The sequence below is a fragment of the Harpia harpyja genome, chromosome 6, assembly GCF_026419915.1.
Source record: "Harpia harpyja isolate bHarHar1 chromosome 6, bHarHar1 primary haplotype, whole genome shotgun sequence".
Lineage (NCBI taxonomy): Eukaryota > Metazoa > Chordata > Aves > Accipitriformes > Accipitridae > Harpia > Harpia harpyja.
The window spans coordinates 63,996,121-64,022,170 of record NC_068945.1 but is presented as its reverse complement, the minus strand read 5'-3'; the positions used below and the strand labels follow the sequence as shown (position 1 = coordinate 64,022,170).

General features: G+C 41.4%; 1 protein-coding gene and 1 long non-coding RNA gene across 2 annotated transcripts; one reads left to right on the top strand and one right to left on the bottom strand.

Moving 5' to 3' along the window:
• Positions 1 to 5,081: 5,081 nt before the first annotated feature.
• LOC128143167 (uncharacterized) lies at positions 5,082 to 16,432 on the bottom strand. Its single transcript, XR_008235662.1, has 3 exons — positions 16,334 to 16,432; positions 15,416 to 15,613; positions 5,082 to 6,695 (listed from the first exon to the last, which is right to left on the bottom strand). It is a non-coding gene; the product is annotated as an uncharacterized LOC128143167 (long non-coding RNA).
• Positions 16,433 to 16,715: 283 nt separating this feature from the next.
• ECHDC3 (enoyl-CoA hydratase domain containing 3) lies at positions 16,716 to 25,843 on the top strand. The gene is given in 6 exon segments (XM_052790129.1): positions 16,716 to 16,921; positions 16,924 to 17,206; positions 17,328 to 17,449; positions 19,713 to 19,810; positions 23,601 to 23,801; positions 25,350 to 25,843. Coding segments are annotated over 6 exon segments (1,230 nt in total). The 5' UTR covers positions 16,716 to 16,725; the 3' UTR covers positions 25,680 to 25,843.
• The last annotated feature ends 207 nt before the right edge of the window (positions 25,844 to 26,050 follow it).

Sequence of the window (26,050 nt, the reverse complement as noted above, 5' to 3'; positions counted from 1 at the left end):
ACCTGCTAGTTTTGCTTTTGTTTATTTTCCCCAAAATGAAAGTTGTGGGTGACTGTGTTTCAGGTGTTACTTTCAGTCCATCACTTGCCTGATCATGTCATAGACATTTCCAGGATCTTAGGACCAGCCAGTTCTGCAGCACTGACGATTTAGGCAGAGGTTTGCCTGTATACGCGTGGTAGCATCAGCCCACCATCTTATACTGAAACACTGCATTATATTGAGGAAGGGATCTGTTAAAAGCAGGGATGGGAGTGGGACTCGAAGCAGGAGGGTTTGCCCTTTGCTTCATTGTTGACTGCTGATGTAATTTTTCTGGCTGCCTAAAAGACTGTTTTCTCTTCCTTTTGGTTCTGATTGTTCGCTTGCCCTCACTCAGTCCCATTGTCTACAGGCTCCCTTGGTTTGCTGAGGTTCAGGTTTCACTGATTCAGGCCTCTCTTCCTGCTTTTGGTGGCTCCTGCCATGGGAATCAGATTTGAATGTATGCAGCGCTTGCTGTCGCTGCCTGATGAAAGGGGCTATTTCTGTCCCCTCTGTCTGTCAAGATAGATTTTCTTCATCTCCTTCCTTTTTTCCCAAATTTTCTGTCTCCTAGTATTTTCTTGCTTTTTTCCATTTGCCTCATTCTGTTTTATTCCTTCCATTACTTCAGTATTCTCTCATTTCTTTCTCTCTCTCCTTTTGAATGTTGATTTAGCTTTCAGTATTCTTTTGTCTATGAAAAGTACACATAGAACAAAGCTTAATAGACTCATACAGTACAATACAACTTTTGAAAATGTCTCCTTAATACCAAGTAGTTTTTCAGTGAATAGAAAAACATCACAATACCAAAAATGTGTCACTTACCTGTATATCCCATGTCATGTAACTTCCCGGAGATGCCTTTCCACATTGACTAGACAGATAATGCAAGATGGCTACGCGTAGAAAATGCAAAAGTTAGAAGGCCTGACTGAAGAAGGCACATGTGGCTGTATCAAAACCAAAGTATACAATGGGTTTAAAACATGAAATTGGGGTGTTTTCCTAAATCTGAATTTTAGATTTTTGTTAACCAGATTTCATCCTGCTCCCACAGCAGAAGGAGAAGGGATTTGATGAAAGAGAGGGAAAAGCTATAATCAAATCATACAGCTTTCAAATCAAGGAAAAGTAGAACACAGAACAGAGAAAGAAAAGGAACAGATAAGAAGACAGCAGATTAAGTCTTATTGGTAATGATGCACAACAAAACAAAACATTAGCTTCATCTTTTGTGTGCCTTAGTGTGGTTTTCCAGGACAGTCACTGGAAGATACATTTTTGTAAACTCTGAAGAGCTGATGGAGACTTACAGTAAGACAAGGAACCTGGAATCTCTTATAGAGTCAGTTTTCAGAGCACAGCTACTATTAGAGTAAAGTTTATTATCACTCACCTGTAACCACCAGAATGTCAGAAGTAACTCAAAGTTAACAGAAATAGAATTTCTTAGATACCAATAAATTTAAAAACCTCAAAGGGATACATCTTCATGAAGTTACAAGCAGATGAAAACGGCAGCCCATAATAAAATGTGTAGATGCTCTGTGCTGTAATAGTGTATCCTGCAAAAGGTGTAATTACTTGTCTAATGTAGTGCAAAAGTTAAATCTTTATGACCTTTTCCATTTGCTGCTGAAACAAGCAGACAGAGAAGTGTAAATGACTGATGGAGAAGAAATATATTCATTTTGTTCAGGTAAAGCTCCTTGTGGAAGATCAGAGTCATTTTTTTCCAACAGTGTGGTATTTAGAGTCTTTTCCCAGTTCCACTTCATGCAGAATTTTTACAGCACAACACGAAATGGGGGATGCAAGTTGGGCTTTTAAGCACATTCTTCCTCCTCTGCCTTGAGCCATCTGTGTTCGGTCAGCCTCCTGTTCGGGGTAAAGCAGTGTGAAGGTTTCCTATGAAGCCTTAACGGTAGAAATAGCTTGCCAAGGAAATGGAAGTCCTATCCGTTTATCTTTTCCCTAACCAAGCCCATATGTCAACTGTAGAGTGAAACAAGCCAACTAGAGGGTGGCCAAGCTCTCTCAAGCTGTTTCACACCAGTAAGCAACCGAGTTCATTTCCCATAGTAGGGCCATTGCACAACTGGCAGTAAGACTGCCCAAATACGGGGACTGTGGGGTAATTCACATTCCTGGCTGATGAAGAAGATGTGCTCACAGATACCACTGAGGCTGGTGTTTACACCAGGTCTTACTAGGAGCCAGTTACCCAATTTCATCCTGTAAGGAAGCCAGGGGACCCTGTAGACAGCCTCCATTATTAATAAAGCACCCCTCGCCTTTGGCAAACAAAGCCAGGTTTAGGTGGTAAAGCAGCCTGAAGCTTCCCAAACATTTGACAAACACCTCCAGAGTGTAAACATGCTTTATCCTGTCACAAAATTTTTATGCAAAGAAGAGCTTTCTGAAAGGTGAGGCACCAACCACCAGATAACACTCTTTTTTCCTCAAAGTTTCCTTATAATCCAATAATTTTCTATCACATGTGGAGTTTTTTCTCCTTCCCTAACCTCAAAATAATAAGCAGGATTCAATCTGACCACACTTCAGATTGATCAACATCATGAAAGGTGGATTTTCTTAAATACTGGGTTGAGGGGAAAGTGAATTTGTGCAAGGACACACATACCTTGAGATATATGAGCCAATCGGCTTAAAATGTTGTTTTGCCCTGACCTGACAAGGCTTGCTGTCTCTGGCAACGCATAATCTCTTTTAATATACTACCAGGAAGGTGATGGCTGTTTGAAAATGCTTCTAAACTGCAGTTTATCTAGAAGGCTGACACCTTAATAGAAACTATACCATCTCTTTGGGAACCCTGTTAGGAGCAGATATTAATAAGGGTTTGTGTTGATTCAGGAGAGAAATGGATAAGGAAAGACTCTGAATCAACTTGTTACAGGTTTTGTGCAGAAGTTTAAAAAATTGTGTGTCGAGGATTTTAAAGCGGACACTGCCAATGGAGATACCTATTTCACTCGATAAAGTCATGAGGCTTTGTCCTGCACATCAGTATGTTTTCCTAAGAGTGTGCTTCTCTTATTCATCACCGTCAGCATGATTTAAAGTTGTGCATTTAAGACTCAAGTAAGCTTCTTTGCAAACACTCTTGAGAATAGGATCAAAATGGGAAGAGATTACATGTAATCTAATTATGTTAGGTTCCATTTTAAATCCTTCAGTGCAAAAATTAAAAGAATACGACACAGCTTTACAATATGCTATAGTTCACATGGAAATTATATGAGCATGTATAAATGAGCCAACATGTGAGAAAACGTCATGTGTTGGGTATACAGCAACATTGCTTTAAAGACTCTAAATCTAAGGACTAGAATGGTTTGGTGAACTAAAAATAAATTATAAGAACTTTACTCCCTATGTCATTAATGTGAAGCTAGTGTTTGCCTCTTATTATCTGGCCACAGCTTATATGAAAAAGCTGGCAATCAAAAGATGTGTATCAAAAAGTCAACACCAAACATGACATTGGTCAGCAAGGTTGTGGCTGGAGCAGCACCAACACTGACGATTAACATCTGTGCACGGGACAGACAGTGAATCTCTGTTGCTAAGTGGTCTGTACATTTACACCACAAAATTCACTTTACGGTAAGGGCTGGTTTGAGTAATTCTTCATGCTCACAGTCTTTTCAAAAACACACAAGTGAATTAAATTAACTTTGGCCATAGGATAAGGAAAGGTAGTTTCACTGAAATTGCACGACCTTAAGATCCACACTGAATCAGGCCTCAAATTATGTATTAAAAGTCTGATATTCACATGTGCTCCAAATCTGCTTGGAGGGAGGACCTAGAGAGCCCTGTAGTCTCACTCACTTCATGCATTAAGTGCTTCAAATGATCTGGGGAGGGGCTCAGGTGCAGTACTTCCCCTCCACATCACCACCAATGCTCCCAATCCATGCATGATCAAATTCAGAACTGGACTATGCTAAATTTGTCACTTGGGTTTCGGAATGGAGGCTGTCCTTCCTAGGCTTGGGTCTAGAGCACCACCCAACTTCCCAAACTGTTCTGTGAGATTCCTCAAAACTGGGATTGTAGAAAGCTCATGAAAACTTGTCCAGCTATATTTCCATTATCCTGAGTTATATCAAAACTGGATTCAGAAAACAGGTTCCTTTCTCATTTTGAATTTGATCTATGAGCTTAAGAAGTTTCTACAAAGTCCCCTTAAGAAGGAGAAGGTTGGATTTCTCTTCAGATTTTTCTCTGATTTTAGAAAATGGATCAAGCTGCAAAATTCAGACCTGCATTTTGCCCTCCACCACAGGACTCACATTCTACTTCACTGTAAGACTACAGATCATTTGCCAAGGCTATTTCTAGCCCAGTTCCAAACATTTGGGCACATCTTGATCTCACATTGTAGTCTGGGTCTGTCTGATCACAGAACAGCAGCTAGAGAATCCTCATATTACGTGCTCTACAACCAAAAGAAACAAATATATTTAAAACAATGAAATAAGTTCTGTACCAGTTGCTGGCCAGATGGTATTGTGAATTGTTACAATTCATCAGCAAAACAGAGGAAGGAAGTGTTTTAAAGCAAGATTATATTATTTTCCTTAAGTTCTTATTATGAAATCTTCCTGAAGTGAACTTACAAAACTCGAAAACCCTTCCAGAGGGAATGAATGGAACAGGGCAAACCGGAGACTCACTGGGGAGTAGTTAAAAACAAGGGCAAAGTATAGCATGACAGTGAAATAAAGGAAGAACCCATTACCAAGTTTTCAGTTTGGGAAGATGAACGAAGAAAAACACAAGTAATAGAAGAAAATAAGTTGTACATAAAAGTATATGGTGTTTCTGCCCTCTTAATAATTATAGATTGGAAAGCACCCAGGGTCTTCCTTCACGCTGGAGGGAAATAAGCCTGAAAGCTGAGAAAGCAGATAAGGCAAGCAGTGATATATTCACTGTATAGGGAGACCGCAAGATTTAGCAAAATACTGCCAATAAAGTGCCTTGAGATCCTTAAGAAAAAATGCTGAGAAAAATGCATTTTATTTTTGCTGTCATTTAAGAAACAAAATACATTTGAAAACCATGAGAAAAAATGTCTTAAATGAAAATGACCCCTGACCATTAAGTTCACTCCAGTCAAATAAAACACATCCTGTTTTTGTAACTTTTTTATACAAGGCAGATCCTGGTCTGTATACACTCTTTCCAGCCAAGGATTTGACCCATAGTTGAATTTTAATTAGAAGCAGAGGAGATAATGGAAAATATAAGGTGCTGCTCCCTCTTCAGTTAAGATAAAGGGTGAAATCTGCATTTGGGAAAAATGCAGAAAATGGACTAAGTTCATTGTACTGTCTCTCAACTAAAATTAGTTGGTACAAAGAGTTTAGAAGTACCCTCTGGCAGGGCCAACATATCCACTGTATCAGCTAATTAAATGACACATAATTTGTCACTTCAAATACATCTCGGACTTTCCATACAATCATGAAAATCTGTCACACAAGCTGCATCAGCCTTTTCTTGATAATTTTGTCTGAAACATCTACATTGAGCCAGAAAGGTGTAATCATGTTGTGTCCTGCATCAGTCACACCCAAGAAGGAATCGTCGGTGACCCCCTGCCTTTATTGTGCATAAAGGAATCTTTTTTCTCCTTGTCTAGACTTTGTGGAAGAGCTGGGAAAAGCCTGGTATGTGCAGAGTCTCCGGGCAAGCCATAGATGAGTGGGGTCGCAAGTGTACCTAACCACCTTTTTTGTGAGACTGCTTATCCAGAGACTGCTGAGCTCAGTTCTACAGCCTGTTTCATGCAAGAAGTCAGACAAGAGGATCTCCTCATGTAGTAGCCACATAGGGCAGGATTGATCTTAACCTTAGGTGTCTACAATGTGCCTATACATAAACTAGGTGTCTAGGCTCCCATTCTGCTTGCTGGAGGGCTAGTCAAAGGAGTTTAGGGTTCAGCTCGTTATAAAACAGACACTTACAGTTGATTGGATTAATCACACCCTAAGCTCCACTGACCAGCTCTTCATTGATTATACTGGGAAATTACTCAATAAGTACTTGCTCAGCTTTTGACGTCTATTTTATAAATGCCTGAGATCAGGTTCAGTTTGCAGTTTGAGACACTTAACAGTATGTGTTTTCAAGATGCGAGTTAGGTGTCTAAGCTTCCTTTACAGCTAATGGTGATCTGATCAGTAGTCAATGAATCTTGAGCGCTATCAAGCTAACCAACCATAGGTGCCTCCTCTGACCGCGATGGGAGCTACGACAGCTAGCTCACATGTAAACACCTACGTGCAGACACCTAAATTTAGGTATCTTAATCTGTGTGCTGAGTCTAACCTTTACATTAGGTAAATGAAATCTGCTTCCAGTCAACTTTGTAGAAACACAGGTTTAAAATCCAGATTTGAATAACTTTGATGAACTAAATGGAGAGAAGTAAATGGTTTGGAAAATATCATCTGAACTGCATTTAGAGCTGAATATAAACCAGTATAAGAACCAAATAAGAATCTGCTCTGTATGCATAGCATCTTGTCTTTAAATATATACATACCTCCTACTCAGCTGTTCAGATGCCAGAACAGGATCTGCCTTTGTAGAAATAGATCAGGATCATTTGTCCTCTTCATGATTATAAGCTGATTATCTATTTTTGAGTAGACAAAACACATTTTGTGATCATTCATCCTTACTGACAATAAAATGTTTACCTTGCAATGAAATCTGCTGCATGATTGATACTTTCAGTCATTTCAACATCAAAATCAATGTTGATAATTTAACAGCCTTAATGATTCTTGGTATTTCTGTTGCAAATGAAAATCAAGGATTTATAAGTTTTAGTGTTCTCGGGTGATGACACTGTGTGCCCATGTAGGTCTAAATACTTAGCATTTAATACAGTGTAAAAACCATCAGGCACACAATCGATTTTTGACAGAGAGAGTGTATGTAACTAAATGTTTTCAATGCTAATTAAAGCATTCTCATACAACGATGATGAGTGTTAGACAAATACCTTGTAATCAGGCAGCACTCCAACTCTGCTCCTGTGTTCACACTGGATATTGCTGATAATTATCCTCTTCCCAATCATATTATCATAGAAAACATAACTGGAAAAGTGACTGAGATGGGCTCATCCACTGCATTCTCCTACCCCCAGCTAGATCAGCTATACCTAAATTTTCTAAGTATACCTTTTTAAAAAAAAAGTATTAAAATAATATCTTGTTCTTTATTGTTTTCTTTGCAGGATTGGACATTGTTTTATTTCCTTTTGGGGGACAGGAATTGTTTGGATCAAAGAAACAGGTCAAAAAAACCCATGCTTTTTGGTTTATTCAGAACCTTGGGCAGAATGCAGCTACAAATTACTTCTCCATACAAAGAAATGAGACTGGCTTTTTTGTCCCAGCTGTCATGGTTGGATGTAAATGGAAGGGGAACAGTAGGCTTGAGGATATGGAGAGGAGAATTACTCGTTGTCAAAAGCCTACCTCTTCCTACAAAGAGTGAGAGTCTCGTAATGATAATAACAGGCTTCCAAAAGCCAGGAAACTATTTCTGAGCAATATCAAGTCATGCAGGTCTAATAACAGGAACAGGACCAAATTATCCTCTTGGATGCATGTCAGTCTTTTTTTACAAATGAGTGAAAGCTGTAGGTGTACAGCTGAGCAGGATATAGTTCACAGCCTGCAACTTTCCTCATACCTGAACCCCTTCCCATGGTGAATCAGCGTGAAGCTATAAAAAGAAAATGGGGATTCCTCAAGACAAATTCTAATCCCTCCTCTAGAAGATAGGAGCAGATGGAAGAAACAAACAGACAGCTCAGTGTGTTACAGGAGAACTCTCTCAGCGGAGGACAAATCCTGAGGTGGCCTAGAGCTGATGTAATGAAGAAACAAGGGGACATCAAAGTATCTCTGGTTTTATGTCACTTGATAAATGAGGCTGTGAGCAGGCACATTTAATTTAAAACCAGCATTAGAGTTGCTCTAATTTAGCTTGTGGATACCTAGCTTTAGTTCCTAAACTTGAAGATCTGGGCCAATATTTTCAACACATTACTGCAAACGTCCCTTTGTGTACGCTGTGTGTTTCACTCCTTAAATCTGCTTAAAAAGGAAATTCAGAAAGAGAAAAAAAAAAGCTATAGATGTTCTGGCTCGCATCTAAAATGACAGCAGTCCCCATTTCTGGGGGAACCAGGTCTCAGACGAGGAGAAAGCAAGCCATGAGAGCAGCTGCTGAGGCAGGAGTGACAACCACCCCCAGAGCCATTCTGCAGTTCTGGCTCGACTTTCACCCACGTTCACTAGTTGTTTGTTCCAGCCCCTGCGCTCAAAATCTCTTTACATCAGCTTCATTCCACTCCTGTTACTGTTACTCCAACAATCCTCTTTTCAGTATCTCTTCTCCTTTCTCTTTTCTTTCCATTTGTATTCTCATAACTACTCTTACATCACCAAAATACTACATAACCTACCTACTTGCTATCAGATTGCAACCTTCATGTTTACATATACATTAAGCTGCTTTTCTCCAGCTCTGAGCATTTTTGGAGCAGGGAGTACAGTATCTTGTGAGGGGGAGCCTCATACTTTCTCAGCCTTAGGCACTCGTGTAATAAACTTGATTTACCTTCCTAATGTCCCTGTAGTTTCACTTCTATAGATTGATCCAGACCTAGACAACTGATTAATGTTAATGTGCACTGAAGAAAAGCAGTTGGTCTTCTACTATCAAAAAGCTGTGCAATTATGTTGCAATTATGCAATTATCCAAAAGCTGAAAGTAAGTCTTCATGAACCATCATGAGTTGCCACTAGTGTCAGTGCTTGAGAATTGCTGTGCCACATCCAGAAAACTGGCAGATGGGAACCTGGCACCAATGAAGTCCATAAGAATCCAGCCATCAACTTCAAACAGGACTGAGATTCAGCTGGCTGGCAAAGTCAGACACTCTTCCATTCTCAGCAATTCAAATGAAACTTCATGCCACTGTCAACAACCAAATCTGTATGTTCATGAAAAACACGAAGAACTTGAAAAACTTCACAGCCACAATTAATTCGTATAATTGTATTTCGTCTACCTCAGATGTCCAAATATATGCTGTTCAGCTCCCTGAAGGTTCCTGCTGAGAATAGTAGTATCATTTGAGGTGCCCAGGTTCCTACAGCTGAATGTGCCAAGCACAAAAGGTACTCCCGAAAGAAGAAGAAATAAGGAAACCTGGAATTTAAATAAATTACTAGATAGAAATGGTCTTTTTTGGCCTCCTCCAGAACTAAGCACATAAATACTGATGAAGAAGAAATGCAGGTAGCTGTGTTTTAAAATAAGTGATATATTAAACTACATTATTTTAAAAAGGCCTAGCCAAACCCTCATATTTTGCATACTGTGCAGATCTAATTGGACAAATAATGTACCCAGGTTTAAGTAAATTAACATCAGTGGGATTAAGTAGGATGTAAATTGGGGAAGCATTTGATTTCCTTGCCTCTGATGAGAAGAGAGGGGGAAATCGGTGTGCACACGTCTTTCCTGCTGTCTTGTGAAGCCCAAGCACAAGTTTCTCATACAAGTGGCATGAAAAATTGAAAATAAAAACAAGTCAGTTGGCTGTTTAAAATAAATGGAACTCTAAAAATTCACTAATGTGATTAGTTCATTAAAATGTTCATTGATAATTGATAAGTCCATTGCCATATTAAGAATCTTTCCAGTACTAATCAGCTCAGCTCTCACTAAAACAGTTACATAGCGATGAAAATCTCTACTGTAGTGTTGCTATTGTGCAGGAGGCTATTCTTTGTTAAAACAACAGCGTAATTTTAAATGCAGGAGATTGACATTATCATGGAGGTTATTTTAGCCTGGTTTCCTTTGGAAATATGATCACACTCTTTGTCTCCTGCTATATTTGACAGCAGGTTGGTGTTCTCAGTGATCTTAAGTATCCACCTCTCTCTTAAGAACACCGATGGCCGGACAGAGACTAGAGACCCAAATTATTGCCTCTAATAAGAGAAAAGCTGCAGACTTCACTGGGCATTCATCTGTTGTGTTTGACCTGCCAAAACCCTGCACTCTTCACACCATAGCACGTCTTCCTCAATTAATGGACAGGAAGATCAGGAGGACTGGAGGTACAGGGGGGAGTGAGAGGGGAGGCAATGCAGAGTATTAGGGAAGTAGCAACATGAGTTTATTTCTTCAATACAGAACTAGTAGAGACTGTTTTCTACAAATTTGAATTCAGTCATCCACTGTCACAGTAACCCGAAGGTCCCCTTATATATAATCCCCTCTCTTACAGTGTCTCTGTTTGGCACATACACAAACACACTGTGTCTCAGCTTCCTTCCATGGCCTGTAACTCATCGCTGGATGAGAGGCAAGGCTGGGTCTGGCTCCAAGCGATGCATATTGATTGGCACACGCATGCCGATTAATTGGTCGGTAGGTCACACGAGATAGATGATCGCTGAACTTGTGCTGCAGCCTTTTCCTCATAGCAAGCATTCATTTCTGTCTTTTTGTTCTCCTCAGCAATAATTTTCCTGCAACTTTTAATCTCTTTTCTCTTCCAATCTCCTTGAGAGATCTGGTTGACAGACATAATTCCCAAACCTTTTTTTTTTCCTTCAAAACTAAAATAATCCTTTATTATAAAAATGCCCCTTTTAATTTGTGGGTTAGTATTCCCTAAATACAGAATAATTTTCTTTGCTCATTATGTATTAATATTTCCTCTGCCTGGAAACAGGAACCAGAGCACTTTGACACAGAGAGTTACAGGATGTTTCTCCACAATATCGGACAGCTGTGTTGAATCAGGCCGTCGCCCTTTCCTTAGTGCCAACACACTGCAAATTTAACATGTGTGGCCTTGATAAGATAAAACGGTGCAGTGAGAGTATTTGGGCCAGCTGGCTTACGGTCTCAACCCAAACTCCTACCTGGCGTTCCCTCCTGTACGAGGGAAGAAAATATACACAAGCAGTGGGCAGCTTCACTGGTGATTCCTTGTCCTGCCTCATAGCTGCCATTTGACACAGCACAGGGGAGATAAGATGCAAGATAAGATGAGGTAAGATGTACGACATTAAAATACATAAGTCACTGACAACCCATTAATGAGCAGCATTCTGGATCAAGCCCCTTGAAAGAAATGTTTCACCTGGGGACACTTGAAAGCATCCTTGTCCTCTTGCCCCAGTCTGGTATTGACATGGCTGGCTTCAGCTCCTAACTGAACTAATTTTTCCTGTGACTGTGTAAACTTTTCTGCCGAAGGTGGATTTTATCTGTTATCCCCATGGACCTTCTGACTTTGGTGGTACCAAGGAACCGTTAACTATTAGGATTCTGTCATTCTCCTACTTCCCTACAAAACTCATGCTCATTTGTAAGTATCTGGTATTCTTATTGGATAAAAATCCTATTTAATTGAAAATAAATGAATATTTTCTCCAGTTCTAATACCATGCCTCTGGTGGTTGTTATGGGGTGAAAAGGAATGAAAGAAAATGAAATGAGCTGAAAATTGGCCAAAGGGCAGGAAACAGGTGAACCGGAAGAGTCCAGAAAATTGAACATATTTTCTTATGGAAAAGAAGTTACTAGCAGAGGTGGGGACAAGGTGGGTAGAGGGTGTAATTCTGTGGTGAGAATTGTCATTTGCAGACGTGGCTTGGAGCAAAGCCATGCAATGACAGTGGCTCTTCCCAAGTACGGAGAACTTTTAGGCAAATTTTTGCTCTTGGCCCCAAACAGCAGCTACAATTTACCTCTTCTTTCACAGGATTGTTTTTATCCGTAACCGCAGCAGAGAGACACTGACATCTGGAAGTGAATCCCGAGATACAGTCAGAGGATTGTCAGGCTGAGAGGATTCTGGTACTCCATTCCTCCAGCAAGGTCCCTGGGCTGAGATTGGCTTTTGTACCTTTTGTGTGGGTAAGGGGAACATTCATACCATCTGTGAGACGCATCTGACTGGTTTGCCTTGGTTCCCTGCGCAATCAATAGAGAGAAGCAGGCAGCCTGGAGAGGCACTGGGAGCAGGCATCCAATTTAGACACTCTGACCAGCCCTGCGGAGGAGTACACGTCTCTATTGATTGTGTAGGGAGCCTTGCAGGATTAAGTATCTAAATTGAGAACCTAAGGTTAGATACTCTGAGGGCAGGAATGAATACCACCTTTTTTCCCAAGCCTGTTAATAGCCTTCCATATATTTCATAATTCTGATCATTGTTCACATCTTAAGAATCTCATAATTGGAAGGCACATATGAAAAATCTAATGCTAAAGCCAGGGAAATATGAATCACTGCAAAACCTCTGAGGAAGTGAGGACAATGACGGATGAAAAATGAGCGTGGGGAGCATAGGAGAAAAACAGCAAATAAAGAGGAACAGGGATGGGTCTAGTGACAAAAGGCCTTTGATCATTCACCTGGTTCTCAAGCTGAAGGCAAAATAAGTAGCATCCATTACATGGAGCAGTGCTGCCACACAGTGACAGAGGAAAAGCTCTGAGCAGTCATTGCAAAAAACTGCAGCAGTAATAGCACTGAGAGCTTTATGTTTAAAAGTCAAAGCCAAACAGGACACCGGCTTGTTTGCAGAAGGAACGCAAAATGTAATTACAGGAGGCAGCAGTACTGCCAAGTAAGGACTTAATCTGAGCCTGACTGGAGTGGCAGGTGTTGAGCCTGGTTCACAGGTTATTACAAAATATCAGCAGCAGTCATGGAGTTAAAACTAGATTCAAGTCCCTTCTTTTACAGAATAATCAATAATTTTTTTTTAAAAATCACTTAGAGTACAGGCTAAAATTTTCTGATAGTCTGCTATACATCAATCCTACAACTGATTTTTAATTACTACTACTAGTAATTAAAGCCTATCAGAAGGCTGATACATGACATATCTTTCTGAGACTAAAGTAAAGTAGAATAATATCTTTTCAAAGAAAAAAGACAAGGCTAGGACCCGAAGAAGGTTAGGTAGCAAAGTCATATGAATTCCAGGCATGGACAGAGAGCCCTTAGCTTCATACTCTTAGAAAATCCCAGCCCGAGTGAGTATTGTCCTGAAGTTTCTGTTCTATTTCTATCTTAATACCAATACAGAAAACATAAATTGTCTAAGGATACAGTAAAAAATGTTACATGGACAGCACCCATCATGTGGTGCTGGGACTCAGCTCAGAGTCCTGGCTAAATAGGAAGAAAAATGCACAACCTTTTTTCATCTTTTCTTTAGGCAGTCCTGGAGGGTTCTACATCAGAGAAACCGTAATGCGCTAATCTATCTCTTCGCTAGCAGAATTCACAAAGCAGGAAAATAATTTATTTTCCTTGGCCTGGGTGCAAGAACAGGGCCCTGCTCTCCCTGTTATCCTGGAACTACTACACACCTGACAAGAATTAAGCAGTCCTTGAGTTTTAAAGGTGCTGAACCCCTCTGGCTCCCAGTGGAATTTTAATGCCTTAGCAGTGTTGAAAATTGGGTCACAAGATCCTCTGGGAATGCCAACGTTTCACAAGAAATAATTTGCATGAAACTCAGCTAGGGATATGCCTGCCTCACATTCCATAAAATAGTCCCAATTTTTCATCACAGCATCCCAATTAATAGGTATAAATGTCTTTATGTATATATTTACTCATTTACATATGTGTGTGTATATGTGTTTTACATTTCAGCCTCATCCCAACAAGGTCTGCCTTTGCCCTGGGATGAGCTGCTATTTATACTGACCATTGAGGTGAAGCAGGTACTCTTACAAGGTGCATGTCCCATCTGGGCTCATCGAAAGCCAAGAAAATAAAGACCCAAATAAATACTCGTGCTTCATAAAGAAGGGGATCCTGTACACTATCTTTGTTGTCCATGCATGCTATCTAGCAACATTAGAGTGGAGACCCCAGAGTGCTTTACAGCAGCTAAGCAACTGGAATTTCAAAACATCCTTTCGTTGCACACCATGATACCCTGAAAGTTTTTGTAATGATCTCATGATGAAGTTGCGTTACGTCCATTATCATCTCCCTTTTTATTTTATATGAAGGATCAATACAGCTAAAGGTTAGAAAAGCCCTGTCTGGTACTTGCAATCCTGGCTCCCAGTTGTCTCCAGTTGGAAGTGCGAGCTTAGTCGTAATCACAATGCTGCTAGCAAATGCTATAAAAAGGAAAGCTGCCCGAAATTGGAAAAGTTTTCTCAGCACTTTCTCAGAGAAGGCAGCAGCAGGTCTGTTTAATGCATTGGGGAAGCTGCAGCCAAAAAAAAAATCTGTAATGGGGGTGGGTGTGAAAGGAAGCATGAGGTTGTCAATCAAAGTGAAAAAGAACAGAATTTCCAGGGAGCTGCAAACACTATATTAAAAAGAAGCTTTTTGGAGAAGACCAAAAAAAATTCTTTCCTTGGAGATGGACAGAAAAAGGACAAGAGGACAGAGAAAAAGAAAGAACTGGAAGAAAAAAAATAAGATTGTATTCACAAGGCCAGCTTGAAAGGGGTCACTGGTCAGAGTTGCAGGGGACTGAGAACTCCTCCCAGAGCTAACACACACATTGTGTTCTCTGTGTGCTGGCCTTTGCCACACCAGGCAAGGACTTTGAAAACTGCTATGATCTATTTAAGATGATCTCGTTTTCTTCTAAATGGGCATTTTTTTTGCTACAGATTCCTACCACATATTAAAAGTAAATTTTGGAAGAACTTTTCAGTGAATGACCATGACGTACAAACAACCATGAGAAAATGAAAATGGGCAAGCGGGGAAAGACCAGTGCAGACCCGGCTCTCAGGCCTATCAGTGTCCTTCAACACTTGAAAGTGTACATAAACCCACTGTTGCTATTACAGTAGAGCCACAAAGCCCAATGATCTGACGGGTTATTGTTTTAGGCAATATAAAGTCAGTAAGCAGAAAGTGCATCCCCACACTAAGCTATTACTGTCTGTATACGTAAATACATTACTGAACACAAAATTCAAGTGGTTCTTTTATGAGGCTGATGCTCAGAACTGAAAAGCCACAATTGCCACTACAGTCAGAAGAAGATGCCAGGGTTCAACAGACACTGATGAAAACTAGAGACACATTTGGGAACCTACAAGTATTTTGCAAGAACTCACAAGAGTGGGGCAATCAGGAAACAGGAGTACAGATTTACCTTTACAAGGAACATATGCTGGACATATATCTATTTTATTTTAGGGTACCTACTGCTCTGCCAGAAAACGGAGCACAAAAAATGAAGACCTGCATGTGCGTAAAACACTTCAATTATTACTACTTTCCCCTCGCATTTAGGAAAGGATACGTGACGAGTAAGTGTGATAAGGAAGAGGAAGGAATCATGACTGGGGCAGCCTGTATCTCCTGGAACAATGCTGCTTGGTCTTTGGGCTTGTCAGCATCTCATGGCAGATCAGATTGTTCACTAGCTGCCTCATCCACACAGCTGCTTCTTTCCCAGGAGACTGCCTGAGCCAGGTGTGAAGAAAGAGAGGTCATCGCTCTTGCGAGTAAACAGAGAACAGAAGAATGAAAGAAATGTGAGAGGTTATATTGCAAAGTGACATTTTCTGGAAGAACTGTTTTGAGTAATTGGGGTCTGCAGAGAGTTGTGCATCTCTCAAACTAGAAAGACTTACTATGCATCATACTAGTAGCTGGCAAAGGAGAGTTTTGGGGTTCAGCAGAAACACAAATGGAGAGCGACCCACTTCCCCAGATACATCCCTCTGGTAACCTAGGCAGAGACATCATATAACCCCTTTCAGAAGCCTCCTGAGCTCCCTCTTAAAAAAAAAAACCAACCCAAAAAAAACAGATTTTACCCATGTGGCTTCCATGGCAGGGCTGTCCCACAGTCTCACTCCTCTAATGGCAGTATCTTTGCTCCTTTGTTTCTGGCTCAGACGTGTTAATGTTCAGTGTATACCCGTCTGCTATAGTGCCTGCATAGTTCTCCATCTTACATAGCTTTTTTCCTTCTCAGATTGCAAAATGCCTGTCCTCTGGACACAGCAGTTGTAAGTCCTTTCATATTTGTTTTGCTAGACTCAGGGAACAATGCTCCTCTCATCCCTCATAACAGTCTCCATTCTGTGCTGTATCCGCTCTCTCTGCCCCTCTTTTAGTTTGGCTTCTTGAACGTGGGTGGCCAGAAACAATAACCAAGATGAGCTGTGAATGTACCTGTATGTCCCTAAAATACTTTGAATTTTAAACTCACCTCTTAAAATCACATCTTTTTGTTTCTTGGACGCGTCGTACAGATTACAGACTGCCTCTGTGGAACCAATGACGATACGCAAGGTCTCCTCCACTACCATTTCCAAATGATGAGCTTATTGGTTCCCAAGTATATGACCGCAAACCCTGTAGTACTGAATTTCATCCCATGCCGGTTACTCTCGGCCTCAATGTGATCTCATGCTTTCTGCACATCACAGTTGTCCTCTCTGCTGAGGATACATCCCACCTTCGTGTCAGGAACAACTTTCTCAGCACAGCCCTATCTCCATCCCGTGGTCCTAGACGCAAACGCTTAGTGGAATCTGAGGAAATTATAGCAAAACCGTCAGCATTTTCAGTACCCCTCCGACACCCCCAAGCTACCCGCTCATGGATGCCAGGAAGAACAAGAGGTCCCAGGAGGTCTCTCGCCGGCTCTACAGCCAACGCGCTGGGGCCATCGGGCCCGAGCCCTGACCCGACGGCCGAAGCGGGGTGTCTGTACCGGTTTATTCTCTCCCCTCACAGCACTCACCGCCCCGGGGGCAGACCCGGGCCGTCCTCCCCCCGCAGCGTTACCCGAGACACCCCCGCCTCCCCTCAGGGCCGAGGCAGCACCGCCCCGCGGCGGCCCGGCCCCGCGCCCGCCAAAGCCGGCGGCTCCGGCTCGGGGCGGGCTGCAGGCCGCCGGCCTAGGGGACGGTAGCGAGCCGCCCGCCCCGCCTCGCCCGGCAGCCATGGCCGCCGCCGAGCTGTGGCGGCTGAGGCGGCCCCTGGCCGCCGCCTTCAGCAGGGCCGCGGCGGCGGGAAGCGGGCGGCCGCCCCCCCCGCCGGAGAAGCTGACGGTCCGGCGGCAGGCGGAGGGCGTCCGGTGAGGCGGGAGGCGGTGCGGGGGGGGGGGGGGGTGTCACCGCTGCGGGCCCGTCCGTGAGGCTCTGAAGGCGTTTGTTGTTTGTTGTAGCGACCCTCTTCGCGTTTCGCGGCTTTTGCAGAAACATTATCTTGAACGACCCGAGGAAGAGAAACGCCCTGTCCCTCTCCATGCTGCAGTCCCTCAGGGAGGACCTGCTGCACGACGTCAAAAGCAAAGACCTCCGAGTGATCATCATTTCAGGTACTTCCGTCACTTAAGGCCGACGGAAGAGAAGGGGGGGGGCGAGGGAAGGAGCAGAAACGGGATAGTACGGAGTTTAAACCGAAATCCCTCACAGAATCACGGAAAATGGGACGGGAAGGGACTTGGGTGTTGGTTTCCGTGGAGCTGGCCAGGACGACGCAGGGCATCCTACGGGTGCCCTCGCCCTTCAGACCTGGCGCTCCTGCCCTTCTTCTGTACTCATCCCAATTTCCAGTCTCACGCGCTTAATTCCTCATTTTTGAACGCGGCGTTAACAACTGACTTGGGTTTTGTTGCGTTTTTGTTAACATGTCTAAGCAGAAACACTGTAGAAACACCTTTCAAAGTGTCCGTATTTCAGTCGGGTTGTGCAGTGTGTTTACAGAGTCGATAAGGAGCTTTTTCCTTTTGTAAAAACAATCAGTAGATGAAATAATTGGTTTAAAAACTATATGTAAAGAATACTTTAAACAGAACAAAAGCCAGGTTCTAACTGGTTCTATCAAACCAAAGAAATAACATTCCCAGATGCGGGCTTTTGTGCAGGAACAGGCTGAGCTGGTATGAGAATTGTTGCCTTCGGTGGCAGGTATAGATTGTAGTAAACGAGGCTCACAAAGGTTCCTTCAAATTGTGAACTCTGTTCCCCTGCTCTAAGCCTGGATCAGCCTTGTTATTTTTGCCACTGGTTTGTCAAAACTGTTTTTAAAACTCCCCGGTGAAGGAGAGAGCATAATACGGATACTGCAGTTACCTGTAACCTGCAGATGTAAAACATTCTCTCTCAGAGCCTATTACAGTTTTCTTCCATTTAGGTATTAACCTGCAGAGTTCTTAAAGATAATGAAACTTGAGCTGTTCTTAAGCCATCTTTTTTTCCTCTGCTATTTTAAGATAACCTTCCCCTGCCCCCCTTGCAACCTCTTGGAGAAACAGGTCTATTAATTTAGGATGCTGCTGTTTCCTGTACGTAGAGGAAAACACTGTGTGTTAGTGCACGCACATGAGAGTGGAAGTATGCTAACTTCACAGGGATGAGTTTAAATATATATTAAACGTTTCAAACAGCAGTTACAGTTTTTGTGAAACACTTCAGGTTCTTCCTTGGCAGTACAGTAGTCTGGGAGTTTGTGAGCACAAATTCATTTGGTTTTTTGTTTTAGTTTAAAAAGAAATTGCATGTTCCTGTTGATTTCCAATTCCCTTGCTAAATGGAATGCAAAAGGAGAAATCTCAAGAAAATGAAAGACTTCTCAGGGAATGCTTTGGGTCTTTAACACAGACTTTGCAGTGGATTCTTCATCAATGATGCATAAATGCAGATGTGATTAATTTCCAGATATGTATTGCTGATCCCATGAGCTGACTGATGTTAATCATGTGGTTATTTCTGGATAGACTGAGTCGCAATAATCTGATCTGTAAGAAACAAATGCATAGGTAAGGTTGTGTCTGCATAGTTGTAGCTGGAAATTTCATGTCCATACAAATATCTTAGAAGTTCTGAAGGATTCAAAAGCATCAAAGTGGTTTATTCTTATGGCAGATATCCTGATGACAAAGGAAAACTTGTAAAGATTGTGTACCCATAAAGGCTGTTTTGATCTTTGCTGCCACTGGAGGAAAGCAAATCCAAAGCTTAGGTCCACAGAAACCTGCTCTTCTGCTGCCCAAACCCTGGACATGCTTTTTGGCATTCTCTAGGTGACAGTTTTAGCAGTGGAGGAAAAGATGCCCCAATAACCCTTCTGATTCTCCTCTAGCAGAACAATCTTTGTTTTTTCCATTGTGGCCTTGAATGCCATGGCACAAAAATCTTGATGCTTACTTAGCAAAAGTTAATCATTAATGCTAGGTACAATAAATAGGGACTAACTGTATTTATTAGTCTGAGAGCAGAGTACTCCATCCTTGCTCCAGCTGACTAGTTTACATTGTACCAAGGAGCTGTTCAGAACAGTATCCTTACAAGAAACGGGTCTTAGAGGTGTGAAGTGCCTTATTTTTAACGGAGTTAACTTGGAATGGAAGTAAAACTACACCTTTAAAAATGTTTATGGATGTGACTGTGGTTAAATGTTGCATTGTGGCAATTGAAAGTTGTTACAAAACCCAAAAGACAATATTTTGGAACTCTGTGTGAAACTCCCTCCCCAAGCTCCTTTTTGACCGTTGACATACCTTTAGCTGGGGTGTTGATATGCCGCTACCCCTGGTTTCTTGATTAACTCCAACTGACTTTTCCTGAAATTCTTTGCAGCTGAAGGACCTGTGTTTTGTTCTGGCCATGATTTAAAGGAACTGTCAAGTGAAGACGACGTGAAGCATCATTCCCGAGTATTTGAAATATGTGCAGAGGTAAGCAGTTCTTCTTAAGTGCCACTCCTTTTGCCTGGTATTAAGAGCAAGCAATGACACTTGTTTAAGGAGGGACAGCATTACTCATCTGCTAGCTAAAGCACAGACTGTTGCTCCAGATTCTTTGCTTTTTGCTGCTTTGCCATTTTAATACCTGATCCTGGTGAAATTATGTTTTCCCTGGATTTCTCTAGGGGATAAATAAGAGAGCTAGCATGCCAATGTGCATGTCTCCTAGTCATGTTCCTTAGTTTAGCCAGTGTTCCTTGCAGCTGAGTATTTGGGCAATGTCTTGCCTAGAAATCTAGGGATAACCACCTTCAAATCACTTGTGAACAAATGTTCTTTCCCAGCATCTAGCTAATAATTCAAGACCAGCTTAAACATCAATTAGACAACGTGAAAGTAAGATCTGACTTGCTGGTTGCCCAGTCAGCAGATGTCGTGGTTTAACCCCAGCCAGCAACTAAGAACCATGCAGCTGCTTTCTCACTCTCCCCCACCTAGTGGGATGGGGGAGAGAATTGGAAAGAAAAAAAAAAACAAACTCATGGATTGAGATAAAGACAGTTTAATAAGACAGAAAAGGAAGGTGAAATAATAATAATAGTAATAGTAATAATAATAGAATATACAGAACAAGTGATGCACAATACAATTGCTTACCACCAGCTGACCACTGACGAGCCAATCCCCAAGCTGCGGTGCCCCCCAGGCAACTCCCCTAGTTTATATACTGGGCATGATGTCACATGGTATGGAATATCCCGTCGGCCAGTTTGGGTCAGCTGTCCTGGCTGAGTCCCCACCCAGTTTCTTGTGCACTTGCAGCCTCTGCTGGCTGGGTAGTATGAAAAGCTGAAAAGTCCTTGACTTTTGTTGTAAGCACTGCTTAGCAACAACTAAAAATTCAGTGTGTTATCAACATTATTCCACCCTAAATCCAAAACACAGCACTATACCAGCTACTAGGAAGAAAATACACTTTATTCCAGCTGAAACCAGGACAGCAGACCATACAAGTTCTTGTTACAAAGGCACAGACCTGGAGGTCGGGAAATTATAGTACATCCTGGAGCCTTTGCAGAGAATGGCAAAAACGTCTTTGATTGTAACAGCGCTGGAATTTGACCTCTAATCCTGCTCAGTGTGACCACAGAAAGTAATTTGAAGCCTTTTGTTCTAGTTCCTCCAGTAATAATGATCTCTTATACCCATTGTCAAGCCCATATTTAACAAATGCTGTAAAAGCCATGTGTGAAAGTTACCGCGGAAGGGCCTTCAGTGTAACATGAAGGAATCATCCTGGCAGCTTTGCCTGGATTTCATCTTGGTATGCTGATCACAAAGAGGTAAGCACAAATATGACTGAATGACAGGTTAGTCCCTTCCTCAGAAAGGGGCCAAGGTCCAATAGTTTAGCAGCCAACAGCTGAATATGAATTTTGCAGTTGCAGGGCACAACAGCAGTATGTCATCAGTGGAAAACTGAACCATGCAGCTTCTGGGTGACAGAATAGGAAAGATCAGGCAGAAAAAACGTGAAACTTATTCCATAGAGCATGAAATCAAGAGTTGGTAAATTTCTCACATCAAGGACCAGAAGAATTTAAATTGTCCTGTATATATATCGAGCATTGTGGCTATATTCAGGATTAATGAGTATTATAGCAAGCTTAACTTTGATTAATAAAGAGAAATAGCAAAAAATAACAATGTCAGCATTTAGAGTTAAAAACAAGCCTAGCTTTCTTTGTGAGAATGGTGCCCTACTGTATAGTAAGTTTAGTAAAGGAGCATTATTACCAATAAAAAATGGTATACCGATTTTAGATGAATATTCCTGAGACCATGAAATTCAGAGATGGGGAGATACTCAAAACCCAACTGGACACAGTGCTGGACAACCTGCTTTACCCGAGCCTGCTTGAGTAGGGGGGTTGGACTCGATGACCTCAAGAGGTCACTGTCAACCTAAATGCTTCTGTGAAATTGGCAAAGCAAGTTCAGGAAGAAATTAAGTAGAAGAAATGACACTTGAAGTGATCTCTTTTCTGATGCTCATGGTAGTGATAAGTGCTTTAAACTCTCTACCTGAGTATCCTAAAGGGATTTAATTTTCTTCTAAATCACAACTGACTGTTATCCCCATGGAGGAAGAAGGTCTTACTGTTAAATAATAATGGCACTTTACAGGGAAACAGAAATAGAGAAATCAATTTAGGCTTTATTTAGGATCCTAACTAATATCTAAATTTTAGTTATCTGGTAGAATAATTGACTTTGGCTTTTTTTTGGTCAATAGAGAGAGAAAGGTGCTTTTGAGGGCTTCCAAAACAGGATCGTGTCTTCCTAAATTTCAATACTTAAGTAGAATGGATCCTACCCTGAATGACATGCCTACAGCATTGTTGACTAGGGGGTCCAGAGCATTGGACTGGTTTTCAGGAACTTTGGCTTCTACATCTGTCTATGACTGGTAATCTTAGGCAGATCATCTCAGCTGCTACACCTCTGTTTCCCCATGCATATAACAGTGTTAGCAATACTATATAATGCAGTATCCGAGAACTAAGTACTTGCCACATACACGTTCGAGACAGCTGAGGATATCACTTCTCCAGATGCTTTTCAAATACAAAACCACAAGTACCAGGGTTTTTTTTCGGAGAAGCAGTTGACTTTTTGAATTTTTATAACTACAAGAGTAATCTATAGCTATTTGTCTGCACACATGCACGTATTGTTACTCTTTTGTTGTCTGCTTCTCAAGATCCACTGAAAAATCATTTTTAAACAAAGATAGAAGAACGGAGGCAAAGACTGATCAAATTCAAAACTGAATGTAGGTAATTTTACCTAAGCAACTTCAAAACTGAATGTAGGTAATTTTACCTAAGCAACATGAAATTTGCTAGACTTCATCTACTGAAGAAATTGAAGTAGCAAATGAAAATTTGTTACCTTGCTACACTGTGCTAATATGAGATTATTTTTTTTTAAATCCGGGTAATGACTGTAATCATTTAACTAGCATTTTCTATCTTCAGGCGTTAAAATTAGGCAAGTTTGTTGATTCCCACTGTATGGAAGGAGGACCTGAGTTAGAAAAGTTAAGACAAATTCATCTTTCTTAACTTCAGCTATCTGAAGTTGGATGTCCAATCTTCAAGAATTATCAGAGAGAGAGAGAGAGAGAATGAGTGTGTTTTCCCATCTTATGTCTAATGCAAGCAGGAAAAATTGTTTCCTGGCAGGTAGGTCTTTCCTGGGAATGCAGAGTAAGCCTAGAAGGACATCCAGTGATTGTGTTTGGGCGAGATCAACCCAGGCTCGAGATCATGCAGAAACCAGCAAGAGGCTGGTTTAATTTCTTGGGACAGAGACTTTTATTAAGTCAGTTTTCCATTATGGGGCAAATGAAGGTGGGGATGGTGTGTCTTGGATACACGTCTTCCCATAGGCACAAACACTAGACCTGCAGTGCAGAGGCACCCAAGCTCCATGCAGGTCTGATAACAAGTGTTTCTGCCTTTCATTCTTGCGGTTTCCATTTCCACTGGAGTTAGCAGGATCAACTCATGGTACATAAACACAACTGAGCAGATACTGGAACAGCAGGGGTCTTGTGCATTAGAACAGATTTTGCACAGAGCTTGTTTCTTTTACTAAACTCCAATTAATAAAGCTGAAAAATGTACACATCAGGTGTGTGAAGCAATTGCAAGTTGTAGAACAGCCACTGCTTAAATTTCAGGGACTAACTGACCACTTTCTTTTGTGCATGCAGGTTATGACTTTAATCCAGAAACTTCCAGTACCAGTGATTGCCAAAGTAAATGGCTTGGCTACAGCAGCAGGCTGTCAGCTTGTGGCAAGCTGTGACATCGCAGTGGCAAGTGAGAAATCTCAATTTGCTACTCCTGGAGTAAACATTGGTCTGTTTTGCTCCACACCAGCTGTGGCCTTGGGCAGATCTCTTCCAAGAAAGGTAGGCTTCCTTCCCAGATACTCTTTGTAATTTTGCAAGAAGTAGGTTCCCATGTTAGGAGTTTTAGTTCCATTGCCTAAACTTTATTTTTGTGCAGAACAACATTCCAAATACTTTATTGCAAAAGACATCTTCATAACTCTTTGGATTGGGAAAAATAATAAAGGGATGAATTCTGTTTAGGGAAAGCAGTTTCATACTGTTGCAATTGCAACCAGCATGAACTCATACCAGCAGCACACCAGCTCAGCGATCCCTTTCCTTTCCAACAGACAGCTCTGTGCTTTAGACAATGATGTTCTCCCCTGATGAGGAAACCCCTGCTAGTTCAGGATATCAGTCCCACGGAGGTATCAATTCTTGCCAGGCAGTGACATTTCACTGCCAGCATGATGTACCTGGGTGTAGATCAAGATGCTTTAAATAGCATCTAAAACCCTCCTATACTTTCTTCCTGCTTTATTTCCTACTGATTGTGACTACACATCTCTCACTGCATAAACAATAGTATTATCTGTAAAGCTTCCGTAATTGAGAAAGGAAATTCTAAGTTCTGATCCAGTTGGATTCATGCGGACAGACTCTTCAAGCCCAGCAGGGCTCTGCTGAGATGCAGTGACTTAACTGCACAAGTCCAATTGCTGGGTAAGAGCTTCAACTTTAAATTTCCTATCTGTAAGGCTACCCTGTTCAAATATAGTCTGTCTGTGGCTTTTTTCCCCAAGTGTGCTGCAGTGTACAGTTATAACTGTTTCTGAATTAGTATTCCTTGGGTTTGTGATTACTTAAATGCATGGGATATACTTTTTTCTGTGCCACTTTTCAAAGTAGCAAGAACATTCGCTACAGTTCTTGGGTTTTACCTTTTATCAAATGAAATGTTGCCATTGTTTGTAGGTACCAGAGCAAAGATACTAATGAGGATAATCAGCTCTTACGATTCATGGCATTGGTCAATTGCATCAGAAGTCATGGAAGAAAATTCTTACTGATATATAACATTGAATAGTCACTGAGTATTTGGGTTTTTTTTTAATTTGAAACCTCAAGTACAGGATGCTGGAAGCAGCAAGAGACTGAAATAGATGCAGCTATAAGAAGGACATATTTAAAAACACCCCGACCAAACTTAAAAGTAAGGCAGGTATTTTCAAAAACTACACATTGACGTAGTAAGTCTTTATTTATTATTATATGCCCAGCTTAAAATACTGAGTTCAGTCATTTGACATTGTGGACCATCCACATCTCTCTTAATTCCTACTGCAATCACTAGAGATTGTGGGCTGTTGAAAAGAAACCCAGAGCTGTCAGCCTAGGACAGCTGGAATCAGCAAGCAGGTTTGGAAAAAAGGCCAGCTTTAGACCCAGTCCTTCTCTTTGCTGAAACCTCTTAACAGTTCTTGGCAGTTTAAGAGGCCAAAAGATTTAAATCTTGTGTTTGTCAAAACAGGAACTTGTAATTGAAGGAGGCGGCTGAAATTCCCCAAGCAGACCAAAGCAATAAAGCAGCTGAATTGACTTAATACGATATTTTTTCTTGTTCAGGTGGCATTAGAGATGCTTTTCACGGGTGAACCTCTTTCTGCCCAAGAAGCATTAATGCACGGGCTTGTCAGCAAGGTGGTACCAGAAGACAAGCTGGAAGAAGAGACCATGAAAATCTCTCACAAGATATGCGAAAGCAGCAAATCTGTCCTGGCATTGGGGAAAGCCACCTTTTACAGACAGATGACGCAGGACCTCGATGCTGCTTACAAAATGACTACTCAGGTCATGGTAGACAATTTGACTTTGAGAGATGGGCAGGAAGGTATTGAAGCCTTTATTCAGAAACGTAAGCCTGTCTGGTCACACTCTCAGGATGAGAAGAAATGAATCTTGTTCCTAAGATAACCTTAGCTGTGCTTTATGATTCTTCACACAGTTGCCTTTGGGAACTGTATTTCTGTTCTTACTGAAAGTTAAATTTTTCTTCTTATATATGCCAAAGACACAATAAATTTATTCTAAGTATATAATAAATGTTAAGAAAAATCAAACCAGATGGGTTTTTTCAGCAGTGAATTTAATCTAGGGCTTTAGAGGGAACTGTGTGCTGCAAAAATCAGTTTAGTATGTCCCAGGTTACTTAGGGAATCACAGGAACTGGGAGAGAGCTCAGATCACCCTGTTCAGTAACTGTCCCCATAGTTCTGGATGAGAACTTCCATTTATTGTTATTAATAGAGAATTAAAAGGCTTGGACA